Source organism: Nymphalis io, chromosome 1 (assembly GCF_905147045.1).
Source record: "Nymphalis io chromosome 1, ilAglIoxx1.1, whole genome shotgun sequence".
Classification (NCBI taxonomy): Eukaryota; Metazoa; Arthropoda; class Insecta; order Lepidoptera; family Nymphalidae; genus Nymphalis; species Nymphalis io.
This window is the reverse complement of record NC_065888.1, coordinates 10207603-10232121: the sequence shown is the minus strand read 5'-3', so window position 1 is coordinate 10232121 and position 24519 is coordinate 10207603. Positions and strand designations below refer to the sequence as shown.

Genomic DNA, 24519 nt, shown 5'->3' with positions numbered 1-24519 from the left:
GTATTATATTTTGACTTTCTTTTAGTTTATTTAATTTTTAAGAAATAGAATAAATAGCTTCAAATTAAGACTACAAAATAATGTATAATATTGGTTAGTTAGAAACGGTTTCAATGTGAGATAGGTTTTAATTAATGATCGTTTCGCTTGGCCCTCGGTTACTCGCTGCCCGCTGCTCGCTACATGATTTGGATGCTACGGAAACTTACAGAAAGCTTTTACATGCAAATTATTTCTACAATATTGTCTTGACAATTATGTAGTATAAGTTAACTGATCGGAATATAATTTTTAAAACTTGAGTTATTTTATCCTTTAATTAATAATATGACTTCATTAACTATAATTTATATACATCTATAATTAATGAATGAACTTATTTTATTTTATATACCTATAATTTTAAAACAATGATATTATAATATACTTCAGCAGATTTTTAAAACTACATTTAAATCATTCTGAAATATTTAAAGAAATTCAAATTTATCATCGGTCCGAAATGAACGGTCAACCGAAAAGAACCGGCTCGAAACTCAGCAGTTACTCTTTTTCACCAATTATATATGTATAGACTATATATGTATAGCCGACTGCCTCGTTGGTTTAGCGACAGTACATCTAGTAGGCCGCTGACCCAGTGGTCCTGGGTTTAATTCCCAGGTTGCGCCAATAAAAAGTTATTGGGTTTTTCTGTCAGAAAATTTGCAGTAGCAGCCCGGGGTCTGGAAGTTGGAAGTGTCTACACTCCCGTGCCTCGGAAAGCACGTAAAACTTTTGGTCCTTTGCCTGAATTTTTTCCGGTTGTGTCGGATTGCCGTCTCATCGGAGCTAAGGAATAGAGCAAGCTCTATTCCCTGTGTTTGAGCACACACTTGTGCACTATAATATCGCCTGCGCAGTTGGCTAATCTCACTTGAGATTGATCGCCGTGGCCGAAATCAGTCTGGAGGACCTTATTTACATTTTTAAAGGTAAATACAACGATTATTCTTCTTATATATAAGAAAAGGTAGGTGTAAAATATTGTTGTATATGAAAATACACAAGGAAAATAATGAAGAAAAAATTTAAGTCGTTCGTTGACAACCATTTCTAAATAATACAGATGTAGGATGTATTTCTTAATTTCGACATATTTGTTATATGTACATATTTTACTTTTGGTAGGGCTTTGTGCCGAAAAAAAAGCCGAGATGGCCTAGTGGTTAGAACGCGTGAATCTTAACCGATTATCGTGGGTTCGAACCCGGGCAAGCACCACTGAATTTTCATGTGCTTAATTTAATTTGTGTTTATAATTCATCTCATCCTTGACGGTGAAGGAAAACATCGTGAGGAAACCTGCATGTGTCTAATTTCATTGAAATTATGCCACATGTGTATTCTACCAACCCGTATTGGAGCAGCGTGGTGGAATAATCTCCAAACCTTCTCTTCAAAAGGGAGAGGACGCCTTAGCCCAGCAGTGGGAGATTAACAGGCAGTTACTGTACTGTACTGTAGGGCTTTGTGCAAGCTCGTCTGGGTAGGTACCACCTACTCATAAGATATTCTAACGCAAAACAGCAGTACTTGGTATTTTTGTGTTCCGGTTTGAAGGATGAGTGACCCAGTGTAATTACAGGCACAAGGGACATAACATCTTAGTTCCCAAGGTTGGTGGCGCATTGGCGATGTAAGCAATGGTTAACATTTCTTACAATGCTTATGTCTATGGGCGTTGGCTACCGCTTACCATCAGGTGGCCCATATGCTCGTCAACCTACCTATTCTGTAAAAAAATATTATATAAGGTTTTCGTAAAACTATTTACGGCAACTTTACGTGAAATAATCTTATAATAGTGTCCGTGTCCAATCATTTCGCACTTAGTGACTTCTATAAGGGCTAACAGTCTATATCTGTAGATAGGATCAACTGGTAACCCGCAAGATTAAAGTCTTTGAATGATCCTTCAACAAATTGGCTGGCTAATGAGATAGGTAGTGGGGCGGATGGGCGGATTTCGTCTCAATGAATTAAAGTTACTCGGAAACCCGTTTTAATACTTTCAATTAGATTCGTTACTTATAATACACTGCGAATTAACAGAATATTATAAATCATAATAATAAATAAAAGACAAAGCTATCATGGTACGCCAGGCAGATGTGGGACTTCAAAATGAATGGTAATGAAAATAAATTATAATTAAATTTATAACAAAATGTAATAATTTAATGAAAACATATAGTTTCGTTTACAAAATAAATATATTTTTCTTATTATTTTATTTATATAATAAAAAAGAAAAAGCTAATAATTTTGGTAGTTCTTTAGGCCACCCTCAGGCCTCACCCAACTTCCACTCATTGTTCATTTTACCGCCAATAAATATTTTATACTGCCGAGATTCAATTTGATTGGACAAAACATCTCAGATCCTACGGTTAGCCAGCCTACCTTCCAATAAATCTGGACAGCTACTGAGAATTTCTTACCAAAAAATATGGATTTTTTAGTGCAAGGAAATATAATACATACATTTGAAAGGTATCCCGCTCGGAGAAGGCTAGCTGCCCATTAAAACCTCTATGATAGTCGACCTTTGCACAGATCTTCTACGGTAACGAAAAACTGGCCACCAGACCACAGACAATCCGATACCTCGCTTATAATCTACCGTAAATATGTTAGACTTTATTAGTTTTTCAAAATCTTGTAGATTTCCTTTGCAGTCACAAACTAGAAAAAACATCCAGAATTATACAAGTAGCAGCTGTGAAATAAAATTTAACGTCAAGTTTTGTTCGTATCGTAAAAAGAAATTTCGTTCTTAGAAACCACAAAGGATAGTAGAAGTTAAAAGCTAAAAGAACATTTCAAATGAAAGTTTAACGGTTCGATAAAACTTCCAGCACCGACATAGTTATCAGAAAACCTTTTAAGTACTTTGTATTTTAAGTATTATTTTGAAACATACAATAATTAATTATTTGCTTAAATGCGTATAATTAATTTAATTTAGAAGCAATTATTATTGTCATTTTAATTAAATTAAACGATAATTTTAAAGCGTCAGGGTAATTTAAAGTGCCGTATGCGTTTATCCAACGTATATTCTATAAATTGACATAACTTTAAATGTATATAAATATAATATTTTTTTATTACAATGATAAAAATTGTTTGCAGAAAATGGTAAGACATGGCAATGTCCGATTGCAAATGTCCTATATTTTTTTTTATTATTTGTCGTAACTCTACGTCGTATGTACATATATATCATGTCTGCTGTCAAAGATACTACAGGTTTCAGCCAATATTATAAAGCGATTAAAAAAAAAGCTTTCATAAGCTAAAAAGATTAGTAAACTTAAATATACATTAACATATTTACCACAGTCATCTTATTTAATTGAATTCGTAATGTATATTTCGTAATTCTAGTGTTGAAATCATCAACGTTAAAAACACATCCGATTCTCGATTTTAACATAAAAAGCATATTTAACAGAATTTATAGTGCACAAATGTGTATCTAAGCACAGGCGCAATCTTTGATAACAGAATTTATAGAGCACAGATGTGTATCTAATTACAGACGCTCTCTTTTTAGCACATTAAATGCAACACTGCCAAATTAATTACATAATAATGACTGAGGGCTACCATTATTCTTAATTGAAAGATCAAATCAGTACCTTAAAATACTCGTAGAACCCAGGACTTTGGATTCTCCAGTTTTATATATAGACGATCGAGACATTGTTCGTAGTATATAGTAAGAGAATTATATTAATACTAAAGCATAGAATATGAGCTAGAGCTTTGTCACCAAACACAATGTGCGAACATTTGATTTCGACCTATGGATTTAAATGAATGTTAATGCAAAGCGATTCGTGTAAGTTCAGCGCTGGAAAGTTCCATTCGATAAAATGCGATGAAATAAAAGTCAAATTTATTTTGATTTCTCTATTTCGGTGTAACAAACATCACTGAATTACTTCAACTTGATCTATTATAATCAATGCTTACTTCAATAAGTCTATAGTGTGTTCTATGTACATCTACATTAAAATTACATGAAAATTTACAATTACTGGAACTAATTTGTGTACTAAAGACGAACACAGGTAATAATTAGATAAACATCAGTACATTATCAGAAATAGTTATGAGAAAAAATATAAAATGACTACAGATTTTCGTTATTTTTTTTTAAATTGTTTCTCGAGAATATTTTTATTAGAATGTAATCACAAACTTATTTTATAAATAGTTTAACTCATGTGCAAATTAACTGCCAATCTAAATGAAGAATAAATTCGAATTAACTAAATTACTAGTTATTATTAGTAAAAATATTACTTTGATTGTATTTATTAGAATGCTGTAAGCCAAATATAATAATAATTATATAATATCCTTTAATATTTACTGAGAAATTCTTAAAAAATCGAGTGTTATATAAAACATCGTATGTGTCTATTATTCCGAAATATTAATGAAATAATTAATTAACATATTTCTTACTATAACAATTAATGCTGTGGTTGAAAATGAGCGTTACATTTAAAGTATTATGAGCATTATGAATTAGTTTCTATATTAATTCTAATTGACATTTGGTAATATATTTTACAATTTACATATAACTATAGCAATATGACAATTGAATATTTCTCAGACGTGATTTTAATAGCAATTTAAAGGAAGTAAATATTAATTTAGATTGCGTTGGAACTAATTTTATATTGATCGATTAATTTAATTGATTCGTTCATTAATTCATTTGTTTATATGAATAAACTAAATTATGAAGTTTCACCTATCTTGGTTAACATACAAGTTGTGTGTGGTGTCTAAAAAAAAATTATTTTATGTGCTTATATTAAAACATACATTTTACTATTAACACTTAATTGTTTTTTACATAGCATTTATTGATTTATATTAGTAGTTACTTGTTCCTTAGAATGCAACATCATGTAAAAACTATTTACACGTCCTTCTATCCTAATAGACACGTTAACATCTTCACTATAAGTTACACGACACAAAAATATAGTCACATTAAAGTTTCGTAGGTTTAATATGACACATTAAAATGAAGAATAAATATAGAATCAAAGTTGACATTGCACGAAAACTTCACATTGTACCGTTTATATCACTTTTATATACTCACACTAAGGTATTCACATTAATCATGTACGTGTTATTTACGCACACATTCGAACGTACCTTGAGCACAGAGTAAGTATAATAAGAAGCACGCTGTACGTGACATTGGATGCGCTGGCGGCGGCAGCGGGCGCGGGTGTGGGAGGGCCGAGGCGGTTAGCTCGTACCACTTGCGATCGCCAGCGGAGGGTGTACAATGGTTGTTGTCGTGATAGTGCAACTAGTCTGAAAAACAGGAACATGTTAAATATGATAATGTATTGGTATCACACTCTACGTAATTAGATAGTTTACAATATAACATTTTAAATTAATTAATTTTGATTTTACTTTAAAAACCGAATGACTTCAGTTAGTCTTCTGACAAACGTGTTATCGATAAATTATAAATTAGACACAAAAATGGAATTTATTATTAGTAGAGATGGTCATTTCCTACGTAACCTTTTAAATCGTCATCTAATTCCTGTACAGCCTATAAATAAATATATAATATATATATTTATTATATAATAAAAATTAACTGATCACTGTCTGTCCATGGAAGATATATGAGTAAAACTATTATCAGGGGCCTATCCTCTTCTATAAAAAAAAATCTGATTTGGGTACGGTTTTCACCAATGTATTTTGATAAAATTCACTTAAAATTTTGTGTATGTTTTATTTCAATCGGCTTATAAATAAATAAGTTATGTCAATTTAAAGAATCTTGCCAACATTTATCCGATAATCATGCTATAAAATAACAGTTCAGTTGAATTGGCTGAAACTATAAAATGATAGTGATTGAAAGTTTATAGGAACAAAACAAAGTTAAAAATGGACAGTTTTAGAGATTTAGAATCTTCCAATGCAAGTCGAGCTCAGATCTATATAATCAATCATATTCATTAGGGCTTATCTTATGTTGGACATTCGTCGATTAAACGTGCCCACGCGTATACGTAAAGCGCGCCGGCTGCCGCGCCTATAGCATATGATGCCTATAGCATTGAGTTATATGCAGCAAACGCACGTATGTTGGAGGCGCACGGCGCTTCCTGGTAACAAGGACCTCGTAAGACTCTGTCTGTATTCGTTTATAACATATTTTGTTAGGGTAGTTAGGCTTAAAAAAACTGTATATATTACGGATTAAAACAAATAACAATATATATAATACACATTTATTTTTTATTTTTCGATACTATACGTTTAACTTGCTATTTCCCGCGGCTTTACTCGCGCATTAGTACAGATGAAGGGTAAACGTTTGTACGGAAGACTGTTATGTTAAAGTAAGAAGTATGAAATGTCATTCTGAATGAAATATATTGCAAGTACGGGGAAAATGTAATCCTTTTGAGAGCTTCCGTTGCGTGCGTTGCGTAAACGGTTAAAATTACACAACAATCATGTATGACGGAATTGTTCCTCTTGAAAAGTTTAAAAAAAAGTCAACGATAGCAGATGTCTATTTTTTAAGGTTAACTCACTATAACCTTTTGTATAGTAATCAAATTTGTCCTAAAATAATGCATTATTTGCGGATTCGTTCTTATAAACATGGCATTAATTCTTATGAAAGATATCGAGACAAGATTATAGATATCTATGAAGGTTTCGTTTGCAGTCATAATAAATAAAGCACAGGGAAAGACATTCAAGTATGTCGGAATAGACGGAGGGAATGCTGTTTTTCTCATGGCCAATTGGCAATTATATTTTGCCCTATCTAGATCTGGATGCGGCAAAAACCAATGAATATGAATATACCACGAAAATAAAACGTTAAAAACGTTGTATATACTGAAATATTAAAATTCTGCTCTCGGTGATTTCTTTCATGAGTTGGTCAAAGTCGAATTCACCGCATGACGTACCTACGTCATTACACGTATTTACGTCTTATCGAGGGGAGCAGGACACCCAATAGGGACATATTCATTTCTAACAAGGACATATGGCGGAAGCTCGTGAGGCGAATAACACCTGCGCCGAACAATTCATAATACTTCATGGCGACCACGACCGCTCTAACAAGAGTGTCACGACGAAGAAGAAGTGGTTTCTTTAATTTATACGAGAGTGAAACTGCGGACACAGCTAGTTTTTAATAAAAAAACAAAATTTTAGGAACAATAGTTTGGTTCCCTGAAATAGGACTAGATTTTTTTTCTATAATTTTTTACCTTGAATTTATTCGACGATGAGTAAAGTATTTGAAAGTAAGTATTTTCGTTTTTATCCCGCCTATAAATTTATTATAATTGGTTTGCCTTACTTATTATAATATTAAATTAAATTTAAAATATATCCTGTATGAAAATCTACGATTTTATATCTTCTACATATGTTTATTGCGTAGCCTATGTATCTAAGATTTTCAAAGAAAATCTTTAGAAATCTTTATATGTCAAAATGTTTGGACGTTAATGATAAGTTATGGTGAGTGTATAGTGGATATATAAACCAAATAAATATAGAAGTTGAGAAGGACCAAAAAAACTTGTGAACATAAACAAACCCTTTACGAGAAAAAAAAACTATTATCAAGCGGAAATAGTCCTATATAATATATACAACACGTGGATCTAAACCGGAATCCGGGATATCATCCCTGAGTATTTTGAGAGCTTGATTTGTGTTTACATTTCATCTCGTGATTTGCGGTAAAGGAAAATGTCGTGAAGAAATTTGTGTTTCATAAGAAACTGTAATAGAATTGTGTGACGCATTAAGTATTTACTACTTTTCTTTAGGAAAAGAGAAAGCCTTTTTGTAGTTTATTTTTAACTGCTTTTTTATTTCGATTATTATTCGATAATTTTTAATAATAATCTATAAAAGTTCGTGATGATTCATGACAAAAACTTGTAAAAACACATCGTTATGAATGATTCGCGAAAGAAATGTCATTTTAACAACTCGTCACGTTACTGGCGTTGCCTATAATATAATATGGACAAAGATCTTTTCAAATGACAATATACTTACCTCTACAAAAGCATGCGCTTTTACGAATTTCATACGGGTGGGTGGCGTATTAGGGCTAAGGGCCATTCATAAATAATTTACCAAATAAGTGATACAAACAGTGTTTGCCTTCCTCTCGAAAATGTGAGCTCGCTAAAAGCTCTTACAAAAATTCTCTCTTGAACTAATGAGATACTAGCAAAGACAGATAAGTGAAGCGTTATTTATGCATTAGTCAAAATAAGATTATTATGTATTTTAATATTAGTTTTACATTCCTTAGTGATATTATAAACAACAAAAAAACTTTTGAAAACTGTTTTTTATATTGTTGCTAACTATAAAATCAAGAAAAACAATAATAAATTGAAAATTTTATAACAAAAGAAGTTTTAACAAGAGTACCTTACCTTATAACTACAGTATTAAGCCGCCACGGCAGAATGTACGTGTGGTTCTTGTGCCTCGCACAGAAAGTGTAGAGTAAGTCCCCGGCGGACGCGGCGAGTCCGTCACCGTGCGCGCGAGGACCCGACCATTCGTGGAGCGTAATATTCCACGAACTACACGACTTATCCTACGGGATGAATGCAATTTTAAAATTCATTTCAGAGGTTAAATTTATTCTTAAAACGTTCATGCAATAACCGCTTCACGAGCACGGTACGAGAACAAAAGATTGATGTTTGGTTTCATTTCTGTATTATTGTTTGTTTACGTTTCATTTACGGTTTTAATTTTGTGGAGCTACGGTCGTAAGTAATTTAAATGTCAGCTCAATATTAATAGTTGGTTCCTGGAATACCTGCTCGGAAGATATGTCGATGTAGAGCTGACGTTCAACATTCGAGTCCAAGACCCATGTACATTGTTGATAGAAAAACTCATTCAAACTGCCGGTGACTGTCACGTTTTTCGACGTTATCTCGCCTATTAAAAGAAAACTTTTATTAAACTCGACGTTACAAAATATTCAGCTGTATAGCTCTTGAGGCTAAATGCTTATGAGCGCCTGCAAAAAGCCAAAAACAACGAGTTACCGCAATACCAGCGTGTAATTGGAACATTACGATCTCGTTCAAGGTTTTTTCATTTCAACGTTACCCCAAGCGGCGTGAAACTAGGTCGGTGCCACGTAATTTTCTCGGACACGCCCCACGCCACCGAGAACAATATCCGAAGCGTTTTAACAAACGTTCGCGGCGCGCGACGAATGCAGAATTGAACTATATGTTTTTCTTTTATGGGATCACGGCCGTTGACGTTTATATCTGATAAATCACCGATTACATCCCAATTTATTTGGAACAATACCATCAAAATAACGAGATTTTATTTGTATAGTACGTGAGTGTTAATATTAACTTACCAGAGTGGGTTGTATACGTGCGTTGACCGCACATCGCGTCGTCGTTAAAGCTATACGCGGCGGCGTAATCAAATCCTCGACTCGCGTACGTGTAGTGCGCCACTGAGTACTCCAACCGCAGACTTGTCCAACTTCGGACTACGACCGGCAGCCAGGCTGCCTAATAGGATAAAAAAAAATTGGAAATTCTAATGATTTAAACATGTCAATACTCCAAATGTCTTGAAGAATCAATAACGCGCTTCGATAACTTAATAAGTTTTTTGCATACTTACAATAAAGAGTAAGGGACAGACCCAAACCTTTTCCTTAGGGACAAGAGAATATTAGCTTTTAGAATGGGGTAATTTTGTAGGTAAAGGTTTTTTTTGCTACAATTTAAATGAAAAAATAACGAATAACATTCTTTGTAGCCTCGAGAGGAAAGAAATTAAGAAAGGGTCTTCTTATTCATATTAATTTATTAGTATTAGTAAATTAATTACAAAGATAGAAAAAGTCCAAGTATTAAGTAGTGAAGTCTATCTAAAAAGTGATTAGCACAAGCGATAATATAGTGCACAAGTATGTGCGTAAACACGAATGCACTCTCTATTCCCTTGGCAATCCATGGCGAGAGTAAGCTCAGGCGTATGACTTAAGCGTTTTCAGATGCAAGTGAGTATTAACACTACACCAACTTCCAAAGTTTAAGCTGCTACTGAGAATTTTCCGAAAGAAAAACACAATAATGAGCAACGCTACATGTTGCTAACCATTTGTTACCTTTTATAAAAATATTATAGTTCATATAAACTTGTAGATATATAATATGGAAAATTGTATTAAATTTCTGTATTTAAAATAATAACCAAATGTGACGGTATGTAAAACATCCAATCATCGTTATAATTTTGCGTACTTTACTAAATTAGGTCGAGCAAAGTTCTTTATCCGTTAATTGCTATTCGAATTTTGAAACAAGTCTCGAGATTGGCGCCTAAGAAATCAAAGGACCTTTACACGAATGGATGAGCCGCGTTTAAACAAAACTGAAATACGAAATTGTTTACAGCTGACATAAAGTCATTGAATACGCCACCCCAAGTTTATGTTGAAGTGTTAGTCGATGTACGTATTATGCATAATTTGTAGAACATGGTAAATTATTTAGTGGTAAATTTGCTTTTATACTGAAGTCCCTCACGGTCGGATGGTCGCTCCGCGCTATATTGCTATTACATACTTAATGGTAACCCCTCTTACTTAATTATGCGGATCGCACCGCAACCCGGACGCCAGTCAGGGAAGGGCCGGTTCATCTGTAGGCGTGTTAGCATAAGACCCCGGTAACGCGATTAATTTATTTGTTACAGTACGACGAAATTTAAAGCGTAATTCAGCAGTAATGTTACCTGGTGAATTTCAAAAAAAATTTACTGCAAATTATTAAATAGCAATTAGAGGAATTGTAGAACGAAGTTACAAACGATTAGATTATACTGATATATTCGAAATGTTATAATATTAAACATCCTTACCATTCGCTGAGCCATATCCCATTTTATTTGGGGTTCATGCAATGTTGTAACACTAAGATAACAGGTAAGACGGATGTTTACATCAAGCCGTTTATCTGACACTAGTCTGCATTTGGAATGCTTTTACAATATATCAGTTCGATTTTTCACCACCACGCACTAGATGCACTTAATAAGAAATAAATAAATATATTTTATATTATATATAAATTAAATATAGGTATATACATAATATATATTAAAACATGGTTCATTATTATAACATTATTTTTTTTATTGATGATTTGTTTCTTATATAATAATAAAACATCTAGCTATAGCAAAATGCTTAAATGGATTTTTAACCAGAAATTATTGACCTATAAAAATATGACAATAATTTAACAAAATGTGCAAATTACTATAATTAATTCTTTTTTTAAACAACTTGAAATGTCTTTAAAAAACTTGTCAAAGTATAAGCATACATAAAATTCATGATAACAACGAAGTTTAAACTGAAGTCAAGATAGTTCTTAGCTTCAAAAATATTTAAAAAAAAACAACAAAACAGTTTGATGCCTATTTAATTTTAATATATATTACAAAACTGGTAACGTTATTTAAAAATTTGGTAGTACTTATAAATGTATACATAATAATTATCATTGATGGCTTCGATCATCAAAGATTTATTTGCTTAATAGGTTTCCAAAATATGATAAAATAATGAGTTTAATCTACCAGACTACATCACATCACATCGTCCGACATATATATATATATATATATATCCGACCTATATATATATATATATATATATATATATATATATATATATATATGCAAGTTTTCGCATGATGTTTACCTTCAATCAGACGAATTCCATCATTCAAAACGAAAATGATTATAAATGTAATCATGTAATCATAAATGTAATCATATGTAATCACAATACATGAAAATACCGTAGTGACTGATCTGGATTCAACTTCAGTTAAGATTAACGTATTTTATCTACTGGTTATCAAAAATATAAATAAAATATACCTATGAGTAATTTAGTGATTACATAAAGGGGACGAAGATTTGTTTAGCAATCGCTTCGATTTTCTTTTATCGTCCATTTTCATGCAATTATCGTCAATTTTCTCGACGGCTGATTTTGTCGTAAGAATAGAATTTTCTTTTCTTATAAAGTAACAGTAGACCACTTTGTCTCTTTAATTAAGTTCTTTGTAATTTGTGCGGGTCAAAATATATGAGCTTGATTTTTATTACAATAGATCTTGCGTACTTCATATTCAATAAATTTAATAAAACGGAGCCACTATTCCGAAATAATTAATATTTTGTGAAGATATTATATTAAAAAAAATTATGTTAATATCGATACATAAATATATACATATACGAATCTTTATACAATCATTTAGCACAAAATAGTATATGTGTAAGTAAAATTAATGAATATGAAAATACCAAATAAAATTTTTCAGTGATGGTGACCCTTCTGAACAGATATAGAGTGTAAAAAAATGTACCAACATAAGTGAACTCTTTAATCCACCACTAATAGTCCGATGGGACAGCAAACACACACGACCAGTAAGATGTCGGACGTAAGTCCAATACGTTCATTAAATTTGAAACTGGGTGTCGATATGCGAGTCGTTGTATAATGATGACGAGCCGGTTGGCGTGGTTGGTGGATGCTTGCCTTTCACGCCGAAGGTTGTGGGTTCAATTCCCACCCAGGACAGATATTTATGTGCATTAACATGTCTGTTTGTCCTGAGTCTGGGTGTAATTATCTATATAAGTATGTATTTACAAAAGAAAAATAATATATGTAGTATATCAGTTGTCTGGTTTCCATAGAACAAGCTCTGTACAAGCTTAATTTGGGATCAGATGGCCGTGTGTAAAAAATGTCCCAGGATATTATTATTATTATTAATTTGGAAAAATATTTACTTTGAAATCTTCTACTAAAATAATCACTTTGTATTACTTGCATACGAGATACGTCATCATGTTGAGAAGGGCGTGATTTATATAGTACTCTTAATAATGTAACTAAATTACACTACAATAACTTCACTAAAAAAAGATGTTATATAATTTACATATGAAAAAATAAATATCCCACTGTTGGGCTAAGGCCTCATCTCCTTTTTAAGAAAAGGTTTGGAGACTATTACATGCGCCAATGCACATCACATTTGTTACGTTAAGGTTGATACGTTAGTTTTTCATAAAATAAAATTACGATTATTACTAAGTAAAACATGAAGCTATTAAGCCTCGTGTATTATATGTTTTTGAGGAGGGGTTTCATTTATTATTAATATTGACACCATTTATTTAATTAATGAAATACATTCGTAGAAAAGAATTTTAAATTATTCGTATTAAATATAGTTCTACCTTTTCTTTCATATTATTTACTTCGATACTCATGAATCAAACAAATACAAAATTAACAGAGGTAGTCCTATTTAGGCACAGGTGACGGAATTTAATCAATTTATCATTTGAGCCTATATCAAACCACTGCTGTATATAGGGCTCTTTCTTCTCTGATACTCCAATTCTCATAGCCCTATGCTACATGCATCGAACATATCCCACAGGGTTTTCAAGTCTACTACTCCGTGACTTCTTTGATTATTTATCCTTCCGCCTGGCGAAGTGTCCCACCTATGTCGTTAATCTCGTGATACGCTTCATTACAATTTTATGGAGTTTATGAAAGAGTATACAACAAACTGTATGCTGCATCAATCAGCTTCAATTAAGTTTCTAATCAGTATATTCTGGCATTTAGTCTTGTTATATTATAACTATTACGAATTTCTTATCTGTAACTAGAATTGACGCTTCCACAGAAAAAAAACACAATTACACGATATCATATAAGATGAGAAGGTTATTATTATCCTACCCCGAAATGAAGCTGGATGTTTGTCATTTCCCTACACGAGATACAGCTATCCGTCATTGTCTGTCGTTACGCTAGTTCGTCATGCATCTTATTACAAATAACTATTCCTCAAAAATGACTGTCTCTCTCGGTCTCTTAGTTACCTTATAAGGTTACAGATGCCCTATATTTGACTTTAATCCCGGGTCGGGCTAATAAAAAACTATTGTGTTTTTCTATCAAAAAATTTTCAGCAGCAACCTGGGGCCGAATCGTACTAATCTATATACGTTCCTGATTCAATTCCGATCCAACTTTGAAAAATCTATATTTATTCGAACCAAAACCGAATATATTAACTTATACCGTTATATCAAAATTCAACTTAATTGTTGACTTTTATGGCAACAGTCGATAGTAAAATAAAATAATAAGAAAACGGATAAATAGCAACGATCACGCTTCGATTCGATTGCGATAAAGTGACAATTTGTTAGTACAATTGGTTCCGTGGAGTTTCCTTTCTCCGTCTATTCGATAATTTCGATCGGATTATGAGATTAGCGGGAAAAGAAAGAATATATATGTTTATGTGCTATTTATAATATATCACCAATTTAAATACAATGATATTATTTAATTTATCAATTACCTGAAAGTCTCCACACAAACAGGATAAATGTGTGCCGTCTCCTGCTACGAGTGCGATATGGTCATGGTAGTGTAGAGGCGTGGCCGCGCGGCACTCGCATCCAGCATCCCCGCAAGCCGTGCGACAGCCGCCATTACCCGTCGCTACACTACCAGTTGGCTCTGCACTCCACATGCGCTCAAGTCTTTGTATCTTCGAACAATTATCATAAATCATACAAGTACTTGTAAAAGTTTTTTTTTTCTTCAATAAACCGATAGTAATATTGGGCAAAGCCTTTTGCCATTATTTGTTATACAACAATAAAAAAATATTATATAAAAAAACCTACTGATTTCAATTTAAAATATTATTATTCACATTCGAAATTACGATTATAGTATACAAATTACGTAATAAATACAAATTAGCTATAAACTACGAAAATGCTAATGTAGACAAATACAAACGAATCGAATTAGATTTGCGTGTTATTAAGTAATTTACTATCGATTGCAATTAGTTCATCACAAACGTTTGCAATTTATTGAATAGATAATTTTTGTACCGCTATTTGCTACATTATTAAATGTGAATAATAAAGCAAGATTTGATATTTAAAACGTCCTGTGTTAATTTGAACGTGCGTTTTATATTTTATAAGCTGATTTACATTTATTTTATATTGTAATACCTCAATTGTCACACTCTGATTCGAAGCTGGTATAAAACGATTAGTGCACATAAGTTGCTCTTCAATGTTCCAAAATATATGATGATGCGATGGAGCTGACACCCCTCCATGTGTGGGTGAAGCCAATCCGTAGTGCGTGGAGGCGCAGGTCGCATCTGGTGAAACCGTCCCTTCATGTTGTTCTGTTTATAAAAAAAACCTAACTTGGTAATAATTCTTTTGATGGTGGACTCATAAGTCATTACCACCGACTGAAAGTGGCTTTATCTGTCAAAATCTGTATATATCGTTATAACTGTAGGGATGACAAATTATAATTTTTTTTAAACAGTGTTCATTGTTTAAAGCAGTAAGATACACGTGTAAGAGTAAGGAATATCTAAAACAATATATTCTTACCATCATGAAAAGCAAACGCGCCATCCACAAACTCCTCTTCATCAACGCTTTGGGATGTAGCTCTTCTTACAAATATTGTTAAGTTTGAACCCTTTGATGTCACCGCTTGACGAACTAAAAATCTTCCAGAAGGATCTCTCGCTTCTCTTACAGATGGACCGCATATTCTTAACACGGCCCTGTCCCCTCTCTCATATCTATCTCCTCTTTCGCCTCTTCCACCGATCTCATGAATTCCCTCCAAGATCTCAATATGAGATCTACAACTTGGTAACCTAAACATGTTACGATAAGTACACAATGTGGCACAATGTGACACAGTAAACTTAATGTTATTTGTTTTTCTTAGATTTTTTCAGTATAATAGCTTCATTGGATAAACGGCATACATGTTGCTCAGCACTGTGAAAGTCGCAAATTCGATCATAAAGCTGAGCTTTTGTCGTCCCCATGTTTAAAAATTGGAGTATAAAAAACTTCGTGAAAACAGTCATTGCTGGTATTAATATTTATATTTGCTTCTAATTTTTTATTTTCAATACATACCTTAGATTATAATTGAACAGTGACACTTGAACGACATCAGTAGATGTCCCAAACAAATGTATAACACACTGAGAACGCCAAGCCGACGCTCTTGTATCGAAATGTCCGGAACGAACACCTCCCGCACCAAACCCTCGTACCGTCGCACCGCAACCGACATGCCCTCCATTGTTAGACGATATTTCATTGGACACTGGATCTATTTCCACTGCTGAGCTATCACCTATATAATTCAAATATTATTAATTAATGTTTTCATTTATATAAACCCCGATCTATTTGTAGGTACAATGATTTTCACAATAGTCTAAGTCACTGCCTTTGTCTTTTCTAACGAAATATGTTTTACAAAAAGGTAATAATAGTAATGATGACGATGATCATGACCTTCCAGGATCTGCGGTGCTACTCTTCGAAAGAAAAACCCAATAACTGTTTCTATTGGCCGAACAGGGCGTGGAACCCAAAACCTCGGGTTCGGTGGTCTTAGCTACTAGCCCAACGAGGTAGTCAATAATAATAATAGTAATATGGTGTATCTAATAATAAATTATAAATTGTATTTTTACCATTTGTAAGGTGTGTAAGAGCAGCGAGAGGTAGCGAAGCAGCGACGATAGTGGGCGGAGGTCCACTGGTGTCGATTTTCTCCAGAAATTCTAATTTCGCTATAAAGCCGTTGTAATCGTATGGAGGTACCAAAGGTCCAGAGCTAGATAGAAAAAATTTATTAGTATTATTTACGAAAATATGTTAACATAGATTATTTGTAAATCGTATATATTATAATTTTGACTTGACAAATAATAATATAGCTTTGACATTTCTCTTTCGACGGCTGCGGATATTCCATACCTTTGAAAGGACGTGAACGCGCCGTTCCGATTATTGTTCAAATACCAATAGGAATTGTAAATCTACGTGAGATGGTATTATAATAGAATTGAAGTATGCCCTGTGACATGAACCTCAAACCAGAATATACATACAGATACGATATAATAATTATTATTACATTTCATGTATTTTGTATTGTATTATCAATAATTTTCATATTTTTGGTGTATTTTCGTACATGCACACTATTACTATAAGAAGAAAGGATAAACTTGCAATCTCAGTTAACAAATTAAAGAAATTCTAGATAGGTTTAAAAAAGATGATAAGGAAAATTATAAAACTATTGAATTTAAAATGATTATACACCGTGGGAATATATCGTTCGACTTCAAGCTTAACCAAATTATCCACAAGAAAAGAAAAAAAAACAGCCGAGTTACTTAATAGGTGGTGGTATATATATATATATATATATTTAAAACCTTTTTATTACGTAATAACATAATATAACGCTTTTATTTTAAATAAATATTTTGACTTTCACTATAACAAAAGAGCTATGTATTATCTCTTTCTCATATCACACAAAAGAAGGACGACAATACACGTTATTCTCTTGTATCTACCAAAAACCAGCTATGAAGTTTACTAATTAATAATATTTTACAATAAAGAACAAACATATGTACAAAACATAATAAGCTAATTTGTATTCATCGCCATAGAGTTATAAAGTAAACGTTTAGAAAAGAATTTTAGGTATTATTCAATTGAAAATTAAAAGTCTGAACAGGAACAGCACTCAGTTTAATAAGAGAAAACGAAAAAGTTCAGTCATGCAATAAATAGTAGCGGTTGCGGATGAAAATGGCTTAGTTGGTACAAATTAGGTCAGCGTATCAGAGTTCGAAAGAGATTGTGGGTAATAATTATTGATACACAACAATTAAAAAGAATTCTATAAGTGAAATCGATTATCACATCAGTAGCATACCATTTCATCATGAACTAAAGAAAAAATAATCCTTTACTAGTTACCCGTCCCGGCATCGCACGGGTAGAATAATGGTCTACATAAAACACTTATACCGTAATATATATAACTCTATAAAAGTTATATGGGCCAGTGAAGCCCATCACGTCAGGATGTTTTTTTCCGAGATCTTCAACAATCATCAAATTTACACAAATCTTTAACAATTATGCATCTAAACCTCCTTCACGAATCATTACGTTCATTGTTGAAAATCGTATCAAAATACATTTAGTATTTATTTACTTTATCGCGTTCAAACAGACAAACAGACGCGGAGAGGGGACTTTGTTTTATAATAAGTAGTGATTAAGGTTGGTTTTTACAAGCACTTTTGAATACCATCGGTTAAGAGTGTTGATTCAACGGCAAAGAACCCATTTTCATCAATCATATCATATATGTAATAATAACGTAATAGAAAATTATGCATCCTGTATGGACATAAACGAATATTAACCGGTTGCTTTATCATTTATTTAATCTTGTACAGCTTAAAGATCTCAATTGTAAACTATCATAATATGATCTTTAAATTTAATAATTGTTAAGTAAAAAATGGTCTTGAGGATTTATCTTGAGAATTTTATTATAGAATTAAACATTCTGCCTCATGAAGGATATATTTATTTCGCGAAGTCGATAACTTGTCGGTACAAGTTTATCTTTACTTTCCGTATTTATAAAATATTGAATATTCTAAATACCTCTAATTAGAATACTATTTCCAGATATTTTATGCTATATTTTTGTAAGAAATCTTACTAAATAAAATATAGTATTGTACACTTTATTCATAGAACCGAGTGAAATATTTTTTAACCTCTATTGCGACTGAAGCTCTGGAAATCATGAATATTTTATGGGTTCACGGCAAACTAATCTAGATGCATGCATTACTCAATTCTGTGGACTTTCGTACGACAGGTTTAATTATTACAAGGAATAAGTTTATTGAATTACTACGACTATTCTGATTCACAAGTAAATAGTTGCCAATTGCTAATTTTGTTTTTAATTTTAAATATAAAGTCACGGTCACAACTGCCCATAGACATACCATAGACATGGGCACTGTAAGAAATTTTGAACATCCCTTACATTGCTAATACGCTTCGATCAACAATACTACTAATTGTCCGGTTGGAGTCTCAACGAGGCCGAGCAAATAACGCCTCACTTCAAAGTGGGGTCCTATTTCAAATTTAGTTCACTTTCGATTGCGCCAACGTGCTAACTTACCACAATGTCTTAGTGTGTGCTCAAAAACTGCAAAAATAACTATCGAAAAATAAATGTATCGGACGGAATATCAAACTTTCGGTAAGTACCTAAATGCTATGTTTTCATATAAATAATAAAATACCAAACTATTTTAATTAAACAACCATTATTTCGTTTTTTGCCAGACACACCAATATTTGCCAATGTTTGGCCAACAAATGGTTGCTTTAGAACAGTGAATCTATGGAGTAGTATAATATTTTTTTTTATTTAAACAATTTTTTTTACTGTACCGTTGGTCTAGTGGTAAGTGAAACTGACTGCGACCCACTGTGTGGATTTCCGTGGACGACAAATATAGTGGAAACTCTATAGGGACACTTAAAGGACTGAGAATTTCTGGGTTTATAGAAAGTGGTCGTTAAATGGAAAGAAATATAAGATATTATTTTACTATTCTACAATAATGTATATGGACATATTTTGAATAAGAACATTATTATTCATACAAATAATAACACTTATTGCGTATAGTCTGTTATCATCTGTTTTTTGCACAAATATCACAATGCAAAAGTGAACTCAAAATTATGAAGTAATATTTAATTGTGTAACAGTTTTAAAGTTATTTATTGAAAAAGATGATACAGATTTGTTACAATGCGTGATCGAATCATTAATTGGCGTAATGCTTACATTACATATCAAATAAAAAATAAATCTAAACGGCAACTATGTAATAAGCTTAATCTGTTTAAAGGTAATTAATAAAACTAATTAAATTGTTGAATTATCCAAATGCAACACTGATAAATGAACATCACAATGCTGTATGATGATTATGATATAATAAAAAGTAAAGAAAAAAACTAGTTCAGAAAAAAATAGAATAGAAGTTCGACTCCATAATACTCTGTTCAGAGCAGTAGTCTTAAAATCTTAAATTTAAAATGGCATAAGTAAAATGTTGTCTGTAACTATTTGCTTTATTACTAACGAAATAAGGTTGAATTTAGAACAAAATTATCTCTTTCTATCATTCATGGCGCAAGTCGTAAACGAATGCTTAGATTGAAATTATTAAACAGTTACATCGTTTTTCTCTATTTTATGGTATACTCAATCGATGCCATATTTGAGTAGTATTGTTGATCGAAGCCAATACGCCATAAATCTTGGAAACTAAGAAGTTATGTCTCTTGTGTATTTAGTTAGAACGACTCACTCACCTTTCAAATCGTAACATTACAAAACTAAGTATTGCTCTTTGTGAAAACTGTGGTATCTACACATGCGGTCTTGCACAAAGTCCTATCACTGAACTATTAATATATTAAAAAAATAATTCAGTTTATATATTGCAGAAGCAATGATTCACGTTAAAATTATTTAGTCGATGGTTAAACTCGATACGAAACATTTTCACATGTAACACAGTATTAAATTTATCATATAAATTTTCACCAATTACACTCACTTAAATTCCAACAAAAGATTAGGGCCGGGATGTTCCAGTACAGCACTTCTCTCTGAGCACAGCGAGGCGAGCAGCGGGGCAGAGGGCGAACTGCCAGCCCGCAGCGTTAAATAGTCCGTAGCACAATGGCTGCAAAGGAGTGATAATTACCAACTGACGAAAATTCACTGACTGCATCGCTGTCGTCAAGTGAAACAAATTGAAATATACCTTATATTGTCATACATATTTAAATTACTGATACGTAACATTTTTATATTAATTAGAGTAATTTTCACTCAATTTTTTCTTTCAAATACATATTATACAATCATGTTAGTGTTTTCATATAAATCTTAAAATAAAATCGATTCGAATATTATGCTAATATATAAAAGGCGACAGACCCCATTTAATCATAACTTTTTAAAGTGTAAATTTTATTACCTATTTAATCATAAATTAATGTCTTAAAAAGATCTCCAATTTAATATACATACTTTACTTTATACTTTCTTGTACACCACACCACAAAGAGAAAAATACAAAAAAAAACATGTATACTGCCTAAATAAAAGTACAATTATAGCGACTTTATCGCTACATAGCGATCTCTTCTAGGCAACCAACGGTGTAAGTAATAACTGACAGGATATGGAGGTAGGTGGTGGTATAAATAAAATAATATTAATATTTAATTAAAACAAACCCAATAAATCAATCTAAATATAAAATACACATATTATATATCAATAAATAAATTATATTACCAATACATACACAATTATACTTTTATATTATAAGTTCATATATATTTTAGATCATTTTGCAGATAAAAGTAAATCCCATTGCTGGGCTAACGCCTACTCTCTGTTTAAGGAGAAGGTTAAGAGTTTATTCCACCACGCTGCTTCTATGCAGATCAGTTGCTCATATGACGCTGGATACAAATGTAGCAGATTTTCATGCAGATTTCCTCACGATGGTCGTTATTCACCGTCGAGCACGAAATGACAAATTAAGCTCATGAATATCCAGTACTTGCCTGGGTTTGAACCCACTAACTTCGGTAAACGGCTACCCACCATTTCAGGCCATATCTTTTATCTAGTCGATTTAATATATTTTGAAAAAATTAATGAAATGAATACCTCTATTCATTGGTCATATTTGCCATAAATATATTTCGATCTATTAAAAAACAACAATTGAAAAGTACAATCTTAGGGCCAAATCAAATTAATTTTATTAGTGGTTTGATACGGGTGGATTGATATTTTAATACGGGTATATTAAAACTTTACTTTGTATAAAAGTATTTAAAGCGGAGAAAAATACAATTTTTTAATTAAATAACGAGATTCAATTAAATTTGCTATATTTGTAATATTGTTTTAAAGAAAATCAATTTTCGGATTTCATAAAAAAATAAAGAAAAACAGAAACTATGTAAAATAAATAAAAGTTAGCTCCAAACATTCATTTCAAAAAGAAGCCCAGCTCAGAAGTGGGATATTTACAGGCTGTTACCTTAATTTATGTATATTGTATATTTGATGTATAATTTTTTTATTCATGAAAAATATATTTATGTTTTTAAATTTATATGAATAATTCAATAATATTTTATAAAACGTTTTTAATAATTGCAATCATCAAACGATTCCTATAAATGGTTTTATTTATATTACCAATATGATACGAAAAAGGACTGCTTATAATTAAACAAACAAACCACCAGTATAAAAGTATTTCCTAAGTGCAATAGTAACTTGATAGTGACTTTGTCTTAATATCATTATTCATTTAAGGAAAATATATGTACTTATTAAACATAATGTGTCGTCACGTCTATAAATATACGGGGCTTTATATACTGGATGAAAGTAAAAACATCCTGTAAATGTCGTAGGAAAGTTTGAAGTTTATATGTTTCACAAGTATTTCACTCATACTGTTCCCTATCAAATGCTTCCTTCTGCGGCCAACATGGTGTTTCTTCCCGACCATGAACCCGTGACTCACATAGACTCTAATTGACTTCATAAGCCGACTATATTTTCATTGGATTTTAACTGATGATGAGATGCCCTATAATGAAATTAAGTATACATATTATTCCATACATCTGTGCATTGTAATTTCTAATTGAAACTGTTACCAACGTCATTGATGTCAAATTTTACCAGTAATTACAAGAGAAGCCTAAATATTTTCAAGACAGATAAGGCAAGATCACTTCCTACAAAGACTTCTATTTGCTCGAGAAATTTTCATTTAAATTTGTGTAGCTACCTATTTTCAATATTAACCTGGGCAAACCCATAACCTAGCAAAATAAAATAACAGATATTTGCACATTTTTTCACTGTGACTTCGCCGTTCCAGAGAGAGCCGTAAAAAATAATAATATAAAAATCCTGATATTTCAAAATCTCAATTGCAATGTCTATTCTTTATTTAAACAATTATTCGATACGACATACGCTACAATATTATCCGAGCTCAAATGTATATCAATTGTCGTAGTCCAGTTGAACGGTATAGTTCAGGTAACGGTATAGAACGGACGTTGCTGTGCAGCGCTATCTAGTGGATTGTCGACGTAAATTTTATAGATGTGGACGAAAGAAGATTTTTTTTTTATTTGATTAGACGTTGTGTAGCGCTTTTTATGTATGGACGAGTTTATTATGGCTTCGATAGTAAATCTTTTGCAAAGCTTGGTATAGCTTTATAATCATTTATTAACGTTTAAAAAATATTCAATAAAATCTCAAATATTCTTTACCCTTATTACCAAAGATAAATATGCGAAATTAAACAATTATCTTCTGTTTATAAAACATCAATTAATTAATATTTAAAACTCGTAAGCCTCGTTATATCAAACAATTATATAGTTTTTAAGTTGTCTGTACTATGTGACAGAAAAAAAATGCAGTTATTTAAAGGTAACTTTATTTCAATAGCAATAATTAAATATTGAATCTAAAGCCATGATCACTATCGACACTGTGATTTTACAGAACTTTATAAATCAAAAGTTCGACTGTTGGATTACGTGTCTGTCGGTAGTTCAAACTTAAATATATATTGTATTATAGGGAGTGAATTTAATCTTAAGACGTGATTACAATTATATTTATATCATTTAATGAACAAAGAAAAGTCCTTCCAATCGATCTTTCTATCATTGCAGCCATTTTCAACAGAAAATATAATTAATATATAATGGTGTGTGAGATACTATAGTTCATAAGTGTGAGTTCAAATACAGGTGCATTTTCTTCTGTCTCATAAGCGGATGGGATGGCAATCCGACACGACCGGAAATAATTCTGGCGTACGACTAATGCCTTTACGTGCTATCCGAGGTTTGAGAAACATCTTCAGTCACTTAAACATCTATTCTACTATATTTTATCATATATTGGTATACTTACTTCCTAGGCAGAAGAATCGAGGAGAAAATAATCTTGACCCGTGTGTGCACTGAGTTGGTCGCGAACAGATAGCGACATCTTCGATAAGGAGGGTACAGTCCTGGATACCCTGGGCTCGCCAATACACATGAACCGACACCCCGACACGAGACGTCTTGGTATAACCAGTCGCAGTCTGTATATAGGAATATAACTTTAGAAAATGAACATGCTTTAGACGTATTACGTCATCAGTGCCTGATGACACAATATGTATTCTAAATATAATTATACTTTAAATTAAGTTATTTCTTTTATTTGAAATGTTACAATTTGACTAAACTAAA

The 24519-nt window shown here is 32.1% G+C and overlaps 1 protein-coding gene across 4 annotated transcripts in view; it reads right to left on the bottom strand.

Annotated features, from left to right (window-relative positions):
• Nucleotides 1–4825: 4825 nt before the first annotated feature.
• Nucleotides 4826–24519, bottom strand: part of LOC126773213 (uncharacterized) — a 57534-nt gene continuing 37840 nt past the window's right edge. For all 4 annotated transcript variants that reach the window (XM_050496757.1, XM_050495193.1, XM_050494394.1 and 1 more), the window contains 11 exons: nt 24194–24368; nt 20769–20897; nt 16764–16906; nt 16195–16417; nt 15649–15923; nt 15250–15431; nt 14577–14768; nt 9500–9659; nt 8936–9060; nt 8541–8707; nt 4826–5397 (listed from right to left, as the gene is read on the bottom strand). In XM_050496757.1, the coding sequence (XP_050352714.1) occupies nt 5211–5397; nt 8541–8707; nt 8936–9060; nt 9500–9659; nt 14577–14768; nt 15250–15431; nt 15649–15923; nt 16195–16417; nt 16764–16906; nt 20769–20897; nt 24194–24368 (1958 nt within the window). In that variant the 3' untranslated portion in view covers nt 4826–5210. The remainder of the gene's footprint in view (nt 5398–8540; nt 8708–8935; nt 9061–9499; nt 9660–14576; nt 14769–15249; nt 15432–15648; nt 15924–16194; nt 16418–16763; nt 16907–20768; nt 20898–24193; nt 24369–24519) is intronic.